The sequence below is a fragment of the Lepus europaeus genome, chromosome 8 (genome assembly GCF_033115175.1).
Source record: "Lepus europaeus isolate LE1 chromosome 8, mLepTim1.pri, whole genome shotgun sequence".
In the NCBI taxonomy this organism is placed as follows: Eukaryota; Metazoa; Chordata; class Mammalia; order Lagomorpha; family Leporidae; genus Lepus; species Lepus europaeus.
In genome coordinates, this window is record NC_084834.1 from 87,794,031 (window position 1) to 87,807,197 (window position 13,167).

Consider the following 13,167-nt stretch of genomic DNA (forward strand, 5'->3'; position numbering starts at 1 on the left):
TGTATAGTGGATCTTTCTTAACATTTTTATAGCTGGTGGAGAAATGAATTTCATGTGACTTTTGTATATGACTTTTTAAGTGAGTACTTTTGATAATGAATGATGATATAAGAAGAAACTAGCATCCCTTGCAAATGAGTCTATTAGAAGCAAATTTTGTACTTTTCATTTGCTTTGTTACAACCTTGGGACCTCCTACCAACGTGATGATATTAAGCATGGTTTTTAATAAGGACTGTCTAGCTGACAGTGGGAGACTGTGCTGCCTGAAGAGACCCAACCCAGATTAATGGTGTTTCATCATGATAGTTGAGGGAGAACCATTTACACTTAAAAACCAGATAAGCAAGTGGCAGTGTTCAGAGCCTGTGTAAAAATTCAAGTACTTAGCTAATAACACTATCTCATGGAGGAGATGAGTTACAAGGGTAACTGTAGACATGTCACAATTTTTTAGCTTTTTCCAGAATGCTCCAATGTGTGTATAAGTGGAGAAAGGGGAAGGGGATGGTAACTGAGGCAGGTACAAGGCAACATTTTAGAAAACATTTTCTGAAGAATATCCATCCACCAGCTCATGTTTCTATAGTTTTATCTTGTTGAAAACTTTGCATTCCACATCTTCTCTTTAGCATATTGAACAATCTACAGGAAGGAAATAACACAGTTTATAAACCAGGATTTTTTAACCTTGTTTGACTGTTGAGATCTTCATTTAGTGGGGTTGAAACAGACTTGTATTCCAGATACCTATGAGAAATGCTGCCGAGCAGCAAGGGTATGAAGATATGGGCATGAGCAGTCTTTGTGGTTGTTAAACCAGTTAACCGCCTCGACAGTGGTAAAATATCAAAAATGCTCTCATAACTAATGTAATGCAATGGAAGAAATTTGCTGCCATTAGTACAATTTCTCTCACATGTCAGATAAATTACTTAATTTCTTGAGTAGGGTTATTTAAATTCTTACTTATTTACTTTCAGCAGAGAGATGGAGAAATATGTGCACTCCTCAAATGCCCATAACTGGGACTGAGCGAGGCTGAAGCCAGGAGCCTGGAACTCCATGTGAGTGGAAGGTTCCCATACAGTTGGGCCATTTTCCACTGCTTTCCCAGGCACATTAGCAGAGAGCCAGATCAGAAGCAGAGCAGCGGGGACTCAGAACTGGCATTCTGATATGGGATGCTGGCATTGCAGGCAGCAGTTCAATCCGCTGTGCTGTGATGTTGGCCCATACTCTAAATTACCTGTCACTGTGAAATAACATAAAGGAACATAAAACAAGGTCCTTAATTTTGGATAAGTCAAAATAGGGTGATGGATCAGGACAAACACACTGGTAAATGAATAATTATGTCATAGTAGAGATGGTTTTAATGATTCAGAATTGCAGGAGAAGGAACAAAGCACTTTCTGGGAGAAGATGTTTTTAACATGGAAAGTGACATTTGATCTGGGTTTTAACAAAGGAGTTGACTTAGCTGAGTCAACAGGGGTGGGATAAAGGTTTCTGGCCAGATGGAGCTGCATGTACCAGAATGGGAAAGGGAGGGAACTTGGGGAAAACTAAATGAGATCAAAATATTATAGCATCAATTGGTTTGGAGTAGTGTCTCCCTTTGACCCTCATTAGAAGGTCTTTTCCCTTAAAAATAATTGCCATTTGTTATATCCAAAATGTATTTGAGTGTATCTTCTTACCTTTTGTTTTATCCCTTTTTGGAGTGTTGATGGGCAGGGAAACAGTCTGAAAGGTCTCAAAGGTATAAAAAGGAGGCTCACGGGCAACAGGGAACATACTAGCAAAGTCAGTCCTATAGAAATCTTAGTACATGTGTCTATTATTGCCACCTGTATATGCTGTCATTTTATAATATGCCTAAATTATGTACCATTACAGCCACAAAGCCTCATGAGTTGCAATTACATAACAAATACAGTTTACTGTATAGTTTGGATGCATTAAAACAATACATAAAATTTTCTATCTAAAGGATTGCCTAGATTTTGTAAAATTCATGAAGGGCAGAGAAACTATGAGTCTGTAAAAAAACCAAAATCTGTTTTTTTCTTACCGGGAGATTTATAGCAAGAAAATGTTCATTTCAAGCAAAACTTTCTGTTCATGTTCTTAAAAAAGGAAAAAATGACAACTTGAAATACATAATTCACCATTTTTAAAAGATCAACACTCCAGAAATGTTTAAAAACATAAATTTTCCAGTACAGCTTTTCACTGGCATTTAAATTGAACTTTGAATTGTAAATAGCTGTTACTCCTTCAGAGACATTAGTATGTTCAGTGGCACAACGTCACTAGGCAAACCTGAAGAATTCTGGGCAAAAGGCAGACTGAGAACAACACCTGTTGTGGGCTTGTTGGTTTGAGACTATGTGGCTGCTTCACCCTTCCCTACAGTGCCTGGATGAGAGTCCTTACTCCCCACCCTAGCTTTCATGACCCAAATACTCTACTTGAAAACAAATTGCTTTGTGCCACTGTTTAATTATTGACCCCCCAAACTGGTGGTGTAAGATTTGAAAAGGATCACATGAGTAGCATTTGGAGATGTTTCTCAGAGAGATGCTCACCAGGAGGATATAATGACGGTATAACATGAAAATGTGGCTTTATTTGCTTAACAGAGTGCCTAATGAATGAATCCCTCAAAACCCCAAATTCCTGAATGTTGGGGGGAAAAGTGGAACAGGAATGAGTTTGTGGGAGCAGAAGGAAAGAGGGCAGACATTGTGTAAACAAATAAGAGATACAGGACCGAAGGCTTCATGGCATGGATGGATGTTATAGCAGGTTGGAGAGAAACGGATGGTTTTATTTCTGTATTGAATTATTATTTTTATTTATTTATTTATTTGAGAGGTAGAGTTACAAACAGTGAGAGGAAGAGACAGAGAGAAAGGTCTTCCCTCCATTGGTTCACTCTCCAACTGGCCGCAATGGCCGGAGCTGCACTGCTTCTTCTTGGTCTCCCATGAGGGTGCAGGGGCCCAAACACTTGGGCCATCCTCCACTTATTCTCCCAGGCCATAGCAGAGAGCTGGATTGGAAGAGGAGCAGCCGGGACTAGAACTGGTGCCCATATGGGATGCCGGCGCCGCAGGCGGAGGATTAACCCATTGCACCATGTGCTGCAGCTCCCTGTATTGAATTATTAACAGCACAGAATCTTTTATACTTGGTTGCATACAACTTTTTATTTAATTGAAATTAAAATTTTTATTTGGGCTTTCTTTATATAATTATATTGAAATAATATAGAAAACTTGATTCCACAAGCAGATACAGTTCTAGGATGTCTTCAAGAGTTTTTGATGAGAAATTAAATCTCTGGATTATAAATTTACATTATTTACATCATCTTCTTTAAATTTTTAATTGGTTTTAGAAAATATACTGAATTATTGTGTCATTTTGGTTTATGGAAATGAATTATATATTTAATAAGCCTCTTAATTTTCATATTAACTTAAAATCTAGATGCTTTGTTCCCATTAAAATTACTGACAATCTTATAATTAAGAACCTTTCTGTTTCACGAACTGAAATTTTATAAAAGGTTCAGAATTCCTTCTTAACCATTCCTTCTGCCATTGTGCATTTTGATAGTAAGATGTATGAGCACAAAAACAGTTGGAGTCTCCCTTATCTAAAAAGTTAGGTTTGGAAGTGTTTTGGATCTTGGATCTCTTTTGTTTTGGTGGGGGGAATTATGGTATATTTGCATATACCAAATAAGATATTTTGGGAATGAGACCCAAATCTATACACATCATTTGAGTTTCATGTATACCTTATATGAATGGCCTGGAGGCTATTTTATACAGTGTTTTACATAATTTCGTACATGAAACAAAGTTTCATGGTGTGGAATTTTCCCCTTGTGTCATCATGTTAGCACTCCAAATGTTTCAGATTTTGGAGAATTTTGAGATTAGGGATGCTCAACCTGTAAGTAGAATGTGTCATGTTGCTTAGCAATCTGGTGAAAATGAACTTGCTGATTGAGATAGAAGAATCGGCCCTGAAATTGAAATAAAGAAATAAATTTCTTGCTGAGTCTGATTCCACTATATCTGACTTTGGAAGTGCTACTTTCTGCAACTTTCCTTAAAATAAGTCAAACCCAAGCTGCTTGTGATCATTAAACAGGAGGCACCTTCTAAAGTCTGTGTGATTATAACAGGATGTCGGTGAAGATGCAGATTTTGGGTAATCCCTCTCACTTAGAAATCTTGGTAGCTACTATTTCCTGTGATCCTTCAATTGCCTAATGCCTGTGTAAATACAGGCTGAATTGGGGCTTGTGCCATGGCTCACTTGGTTAATACCCCGCCTGTGGCACCAGCATTCCAGATGGGTGCCGGGTTCTAGTCCTGGTTGCTCCTCTTCCAGTCCAGCTCTCTACTGTGGCCCGGGAGGGCAGTGGAGGATGGCCCAGGTGCTTGGGCCTCTGCACCCGCATGGGAGACCAGGAAGAAGCACCTGGCTCCTGGCTCCTGGCTTCGGATCGGTGCAGTGGCCATTTAGGGGGTGAACCAATGGAAGGAAGACCTTTCTCTCTGTTTCTCTCCCTCACTGTCTAACTCTATCTGTCAAAACAAACAAACAAACAAACAAACCTTAAAAAAAAAAAAAAAGAAAAAATACAGGCTGAATGGAAGTTGACTGCTAGTGGAAGCAGAATTTTATAAAGTTGCTGCCGTCTCAGCATCCTTTAATCTGCTGTTGCTCTTCATTCACCCCAGTGGCTGAGAAGACCAAAGAGCAAGTGACAAATGTTGGAGAGGCAGTGGTGACAGGTGTGACAGCAGTCGCCCAGAAGACAGTGGAAGGAGCGGGGAGCATTGCAGCCGCCACCGGCTTCGTCAAAAAAGACCAGCAAGGCAAGGTATGTTGTGTGAGTTTGACGTTATAGTTATACTATCGCAAGATCATGGCTCATTTTCAAATGAGGCAAAACTCAGAAACAAGATGGTTGCCGTGGGGGAGTACTGCCTGGTTCTCCTCATAAAAAAGTACTTCCTTTATATGGAGCTTGTATTTATCGTATGAACACCGAGAAATGCCGTGCGAATTGTACAATCATCATGACTGTTTCAGTTTCTGGAAGAGCGCTAATGAAATGAACGATGTGGTAAATGCCAAAAGGAACAATGACATTTCACAAAGAATGAATGCTTTATGTTAACTGTGAATCTTGGAATGTCTCTTTGTTGGAAACACAAATCATTTGTGGCTAATCTCTAAAGTTCCAACATAAAAATCCTTTACTCATATCTGGTACTTGATTTCTTTATGACATCACCTGTTAAATGGCATATTCGCATATTACATAGCAGTTCATACAAATATATGTTTGTGAGAACAGAGACTCAAAATGCATACTACCAGAAACCAGTTTTGAGGTGATTGTTAAATTCTCAGAAGAATTGTAACTTTGCATTTAACAAATAGAGGACTCTAGTAAGATTATAAACCTTCTGTTTTAAACATGGAAGTAATAGAATATGAGGTGTTGTGTGGAAGATGACATTTTATAAATTTCATGGCCACAGGAGGAGGAGGATTTTTGTTTCCACTCTGCCACAATGACCTCCTTGCTAGCCCTTGAACAAGTTAGCCCTGCCTCTCTGCCTTCTCTCCTCTCTCTGCCTGTAAGTTCATTCCCAAGGCAGCAGAAGTCCCTGACTCTCCTCAGGTCTTCCCTAAATGTCACCTTCTGGGGAGAGCTGCCCTGACCTGCTTAAAATTGGAGCCATTCTCCTCTCCTTTTGTATTCCCAATCTGTGTACTTCTCTCCCCCCAATGTAGTTATCACCTTTAAAAATAATAAATAATTTGCTTATTGTTTATGGGTGTTGTTAATTTTATGTTTTTCCCTTCTTGAATGCAAGCATCGGGGTGGGGGGTGTATGTATTTTGTTTATTGGTATTTTACAGTATCAGCTCTGGTAGAGCTCCCAGTGGATGCAATATATTCAGTGAACATTTATTAGGTTAAGAAGGGAAGAGAGGAAGGAAATAAGTAGAATGACTTTTTTTTTTTTAGTTTCTAAGTTTTTTATAATTATATGCATAGTATAAAAATGGTGGCTCTTCAAGCATCTGAAAGTTGCAATCAACATGGTTTTGGAATGGATATCCTGAAAACAAAGCAAGGAGCTTTATTTGCTGGCAGAATGTTCTTGGTTGTCCCTATGTCATGCAATCAAAATAAGAGGCCTAACTTGACAGCTCATTAAAACACTGATAATGAAGAGACAGGACTAGAAACCTGTTGTAGACTTTGATTCACCATATGTAGTTACATTGTGTTTGCCAATTCCTGCTAATTATGAAGAACTGACTGGGCTTCTAGTGAACTTCTTTTAGCCAACACTTGAATGTGTCTTTGTTTCATCATGATGGGACTGTGTGTGCAGATACGCTTTTCAAATAGTCTTGTTTGTGCTAATATGTATTTTCCATCTGAAATTACATTTATGGTTTTGTCATATTTGAGAAATTAGGAAGGATCTTAGAAATTAGTACAGAGGCATTTAATCTATTTTTTGTCCTAGACACTTTTTTACAAGCTAAAAGAAGTTATGGGTCCTCTACCCAGGAAAATGAAAACACACACACACACACACACATGCCCCTTAGGTGTCAGAAGGAGGTTCATTGAAGGATGCCATACTTACTCTCTGCGACATCTAGAAATTCCCGGGAATTACAGATGAGGAAAATGAAATCCAGACAAAGGAAGGAAGGTTACATAGTCAGTTATAGTATATTGTAGTAGATGGACACCATCAGTGCTTTTCCAATTGCTACATCACTTCCCCAGCCACTTCTTCAGAATCTACCTTCCTTCCAGTCATTACAAATTGAATTATGGACAAGCAGACTTAATTGGAGAATTTCATTGCTTTGTAATATAAAGAAACGTTCACCAACCTTTGCTGTCCCCATTTAAGGCTTATGTAAATAGCAAACAAGGCATAGAAGTGTTTCATCTTTACAAAATTGAGCTTGCTTCCTTCTAAAAACTATGGGTACTCACTTTAATATTTCAGAGCAGAAATCTAAATGATGGGACAAAATTAACCATTTGGAGATATTTCTCTGTGGGTAGTTCAGGTTCTTATAAATTTTTCATATGAGAATGAAGCTATAAACTATGGAAATTGCAGCACAGTTGTGGAAGATAACATAGACTGGCAGTTCGAATGGTTCATCTTCATATTCTGCTTGGTCTCTTAACTGGCTGGATGAGCTTTCTCATCTCTCCTAAGTCCCTTTTCTATATAATGAGAAGAAAGTTATTAAAGCCCAGTTTAGCAATGAAGTTGCGAGTTTCCATAACAATTCAAATAATGTTTCAATAACTGCCTATAATCAGCACATCTATGGGATGCCAAAATATCTAAAGGGTTTAAATAAGATCACTCAAATTATTTGCTGTGAAATTTAAAATAGTTTAATCTTACAGACTATGAACAAAATGATCCTTGTGAGTAGTGGTAAGCTTGTTTTTTAAAACCTTAACTTGCTTGTTAATGACCTCATTGAGACATTCATTTATCATTCAAGAAATGGTTACTAATAATGTGCCAGAAACTTGGAGTAAGAGGGATGTAACAATTAGAGCTCTTAGATACCAGGTTTCTAGAAATCTGGGTCATTCTCTTGGTAGTTGGCATCTCTCTTCAGGGTCAGAAAACTGTAGCAGAAGTGATGGCATTGGTTTTCACCTTTTGTGCTTTTGTGAGGGAATTTGGCTCCTTGTTGGCTCCTCCCTCCTCCCTTCTTGTTTCCTTCTCTTTCTGTTTTCTTCTCTTTTTTTCTGAAACCAAGATTTCCAGTTACTTTTCTTCCTTTTGTTTTTATTTGTTAACTTTATCTCTTTAAAGCATTATTGCTTTGGTATATTCTGTCTACTTTTGATGTTAACAGAGATATGACCATAACTATCCAAGTGGTTTTCTCTTTTTTAACTTTATTAAAGTTTAATCAATAAATAAAATTTGTATGTATTTTTATTAAATGATAATTGAAAATAGAGCTTGTATAGACTTATAGTGTGTATCGATGTTTTAATATATTTATGTATCATGAAGTGATTACAACAATCAAGACAATTAATGTAAGTACTTCTTTATATAGTTGTATTTTTCTTTTTCATGGTGACATTTAAGAGCTACTATCTGAGCAAATTTTTAACCGTATAGTACAGTGTTATTAATTATAGACAACAGACTATGCATTATATCTCCAGAACTGATTCATTCTACATAACTGAAATTTTGTGCCACTTGACCTGCATCTCCCCATTTCATACCCTAGTCCCTGGTAACAGCCATTCCACTCCCTGTTACTACAAGTTTGACTTTTATAGATTCTACAGAGAAGAGGGATCACGACGCAGTGTTTGTCTTTGCATGCCTAGCTTACTTTACTTTGCGTAATGTCCTCAACATTCATCCATGTTGTGGAAAATGCAATGATTTTCTTCTTTTGTAAGGCTAAATAATATTCTATGTGTGTGCTGCCACAATTTTTTTTATCTATTTATCCTTTGATTAACACTTGGATTTGTTCGTCTTGGTTATTGTGAATAATGCTACAGTGAACATGGGAGTGTAGTATTTCATCAAGAGAGTGATTTTGTTTTCTTAAGATACAGAGCTAATTGTAGAATTGCTAATGATAAGGTAGTTCTATTTTTAATTTTTTGAGGAATCTCCAAGGTGTTTTGCATAATAGCTATATCAACATTCTTACCAACAGAGTACAAGGGTTCTCTTTTCTCCACATCCTGCCTTCTCTTATCTTCTGACTTATTTTTTTATTTTTATTTTTTATTTTTATTTTTTTGACAGGCAGAGTGGACAGTGAGAGGGAGAGACAGAGAGAAAGGTCTTCCTTTTGCCGTTGGTTCACCCTCCAATGGCCGCCGCCACTGTGTACTTACATCTCATGTGGGATCTGTCCTTTTTGTTTGTATTTTTAATTTACCTGTTGGCCATTTGTAGGTCTTATTTTAAGAAATGTCTATTCAGGTCCTTAGCCATTTTAAAATCAACATGCTTATTTTATTGGTATTGGGTTGCTTGGGTTTCTTATTTATTTTAGATATTTACCCCATCAGATGTATAGTTTCCAGATATTTTCTCACATTCCCTGGGTTGAGTCATCACTCTGCTGATTGTTTTCTTTGCTGTTCACAAGCTGTTTGGTTTGGTGCAATCCCATTTTTCTCTTTTGGCACTTGTTACCTGCACTTTTATTATCATGTACAAAAAAAAATCGCTCCCCAGACCAATGGCAGGATGATTTTTTCTGTTTTCATCTAATTTTACAGTTTCAGATGTTATATGTCTTTATTCAGTGTTCAGATTTGGATATATACTGTGAAATAAGAGATCAATTTTATTTTTCTATTTGTAGATACTTAGTTTTCTGAACACCATTTATTACAGAAGCTATCCTTCCCCCATTTTGTGTTCTTGTATCTATGTCTGAGATCTGTTGTAATTGTGTGTATTTATTTCTGGGTTCTCTATTGAGTTTCATTGGTCCATAGGTCTGTTTTTATGTTAACATGCTCTTTTGATTATTATAGTTTTGTAGTATATTTTGAAACAAGGCAGTGTAATGGGTTCAGCTAATAAGCTATAATGATACCTGTGTTGTTGTTGCTCAAGATTATTTGTGCTATTTGGAGTCTTTTGCTTGGCTCTTTTAGATTCCATATGACTTTTAGGGTTGTTTTTTCTATTTCTGAGGAAAATGTCACTGGAATTTTGAGAAGGAGTGCATTGAATCTGTAGATTGTTTTGGATAGTGTGGACATTTTGACAATCTTGATTCTTCTGATCTATGAACACAGAATACCTTTCCATTCATTTATGTCTTCTGCAGTTTCTTTCACCACTGCTTTATAGTTTTTATTGCACAGATCTTCCACATCCTTGATTAGCTTTATTATTACATTTTTAAGCTATTGTAAATTGGATTATTGATTTCTTATTGTGGATAATTTTTTGTTAGTCTATAAAAATTCCACAGTTTTTTGTATGTTCCTTTTGTATCCAGTAGTCTTACTGAATTTGTTTATAAGATCTAACGTTTTTTGTTGGAGTAATTTGAGTTTTTATTCACATGAGGTGAACCTGGACACATTTACTTCTTGCTCTGCAATTTAGGTGTGTTTTATTTCTTTTTCCTGCTAATTGCTCTGACTAGGATTTCTAATTCTTTTTTTTCTTTTTCAGATTTATTTATTTATTTGAAAGTCAAAGTTACAGAGAGAGAGAAGGAGAGGCGGAGGGAGAGGGGGAGGGGGAGGGGGAGGGGGAGGGAGAGGGGGAAGGGGAGGGAGAGGGACAGATCTTCCATCTGATGGTTCACTCCCTAATTGGCCGCAATGGCTGGAGCTGCACTGATCTGAAGCCAGGAGCCAGGAGCTTCTTCCAGGTCTCCCATGCGGGTGCAGGGCCCAAAGGCTTGGGCCATCTTCTACTGCTTTCCCAGGCCTTAGCAGAGAGCTAGATTAGAAGTGGGCCATTGGGATTTGAGCTAGTGCCCATATGGGATACCAGCACTGCAGGAGGGGGCTTTACCTGCTACACCACAGTGCCAGCCCCGGATTTCCAGTTCTATGTTGAATAGATGTGTTCCTTATTTTAGAGGAAAACTTTCAGTTTTTCTGCTTAATGTGATGTCAGTTGTCATAGATGGATTTTTTTTTTAATGATGTTCAGCTATATTCTTTCCACACCTAATTTGTTGAGAGTTTTGATATGAAAAATGTTAAATTTTGTCAAATGCTGTTTCTTTATTCCTTTATCTCAGGTGATAGCAGTAGGAAGTTCTTACCAATTAATTACTTCAAATGTAAATGAATTAAATTTACTTAATTAGAAGCAATAGAGCAGGATGAGCATTTGGTGAAGTGGTTACACACTGGATATATCCTTATCCCATGCGGAAGTTCAGGCCTGGATCCACTTTCACTTCCAGCCTCCTGCTGATGTACACCCTGGGAGGCAGCAAACGATGCCCCAAATACTTATATCCTTGCAACCTATGTGGGAGACCTAGATGAGTTCCAGCCTCCTGGCTTCAAGCCTGACCCTGCTTATCACAAGAGATGAAGAAAGTTATATATAATGTAATACATGACTCTTTGTGTATCTCTGTTATCAAGTTATCAAGATACTCTGTGAGTATCTCTGTTATCATTTGAATGCTACAAAATGCATGATGCCACAAATGAGAAATTCCACACCTTATCTCATTTGACAGGTCACAGTCAAAATGCAGGCACAAACAGGTGATTTAAAACTACCCTCAGGCTATGTGTTTGAAGTGTATGTACCTGAGGGTGCAGTGGGTTAAGCTGTGGCTGTCTACATTGGCATCCCATTTCAGAGAGGTAGTTCAAGTCCCGGCTGTTTCACTTTTGATCCAGCTCCCTGCTAATGCACCTGGAAAAGTAGAGGAAGATGTACCAAGTGCTTTGGCCCCTGCCACCAACCTGAGAGACCGAGACGGAATGCCAGGCTCCTGGCTTTAGCCCTGCCCAGCGCCATCTGTTGTGGCCATTTGGGAACTGAAACAATAGATGGAAAGATCTCTTTCTGGCTCTGTATTTCCTTCTCTGTCTGTCACTCTGCCTTTCAAGTAAATAAAATAAACCTTTTCTTAAAAATATAAATAAAACATAAGTGAACTTCATGTTTAGACTTGGATCCCATTCCCAAGATATCTTTCTGTGTATATGCAAATTTCTTCAGAATCTGAGAAGACTCAAAGTCTGAATCACCTCTGACCTGAAGCTTGCTGAATAAAGGATACTCAGCCTGTACATCATATATAATATCACATAAAGTGGTCAATTCACCAAGATGATTTAACCATTGTAAATATAAATGCAACCAACATTCAAGCATATAATCATTTAAGCAAAAAAAACAAAACAAAACAAAACAAAACAAACAAACAAAAAAAAAACAACAGACTGAGGGGGAGAAAAAGGCAGCAAAATAAAGTAGGAGATTTCAGTATTCTACTTTGAACACTGAATTAATCATCTAGACAAAAAGTCATAAAGAAAAGGCAACTTGAACAGCACTGTAGATCAAATGAATATAATAAACATGCACAGGTCACTCTATCCACCAGTAGCAGAATACATATTCTTTTTAAGTGCACGTGGGACATTTTCCAGGATAGATCATATGTGAGATCACAAAACAAGTCTTGCCAAATTTAAGAAGACTGAAATCATCAAATATTTTTTCTAACTGTCATGGCATTAAACTAGAAATCAATAGCAAGAGGAAATTAGAAAATCCAAGAACATGTAAGAATAAAACAATACATTCCTGAACCACCAATTGATCAAGAAGAAATCAAAAGAAATACCTACCTAAGTGGTTTCATTGTTAATTCAGTCACATGACTGAAATCACGCTTAATAGTGATTTCTGGTTTAAAACATTTGATTAAAAATAAATGAAATTTGTTCCCCTTATAGAAATAAAATAAATTTTTAAAAATAACAGTTTGTCTTGAATTTTAGGAATTTGTTGTTTCAAACATTAGCTTCTCTGTTTATTTTTAAATTTCTGTTTATTTACTTGAGAGGGAGTAAGACAGAGAATGCTACCATTTGTTTGTTCAAGTTCCAAATGCCTACAAAGGCCCGGGCTCAGCCGGGCTAAAGTTGGGATCCAGGAATTCAATCCAGATCTTTCATGTGGGTGGTATGAACTGAACTACTTGAGTCATCATCTGTTTGCCCCTAGGGTATTCATTTGCAGGAATCTTGAATTAGGAGCTGAACCAGAGAATCAAATACAGGCACTCTGGTGTGGGACAGGCATCTTAACTGACGTCTTAGCCACGGGGCTAAATGCCCAACCTTAGCTTTTCTATTTAATACATCAGAGTAACAGATCTGATCTTTGGTTTCACCTGTGCACATTGAAAAAGTTATCAGTCATACTGTTCATTTCTCAAAATTCACTCATTTGATAGACAAAGTAGAAAAAGGCATTTTTAGCATTGGCAGGAATTTTAAATTCAACCTAACAGTGATGTTATATAGATAAAATTGTGTTACCCACTTCTTGTACCAGGAATATTGTACAA

The 13,167-nt window shown here is 37.4% G+C and overlaps 1 protein-coding gene across 3 annotated transcripts in view; it reads left to right on the forward strand.

Annotated features, from left to right (window-relative positions):
• SNCA (synuclein alpha) overlaps nucleotides 1-13,167 on the forward strand; it is a 126,147-nt gene that overhangs the window by 9,117 nt on the left and 103,863 nt on the right. For all 3 annotated transcript variants that reach the window (XM_062199162.1, XM_062199163.1, XM_062199160.1), the window contains exon 4: nucleotides 4,770-4,912. In XM_062199162.1, coding sequence (XP_062055146.1) covers nucleotides 4,770-4,912 — 143 coding nt within the window. The remainder of the gene's footprint in view (nucleotides 1-4,769; nucleotides 4,913-13,167) is intronic.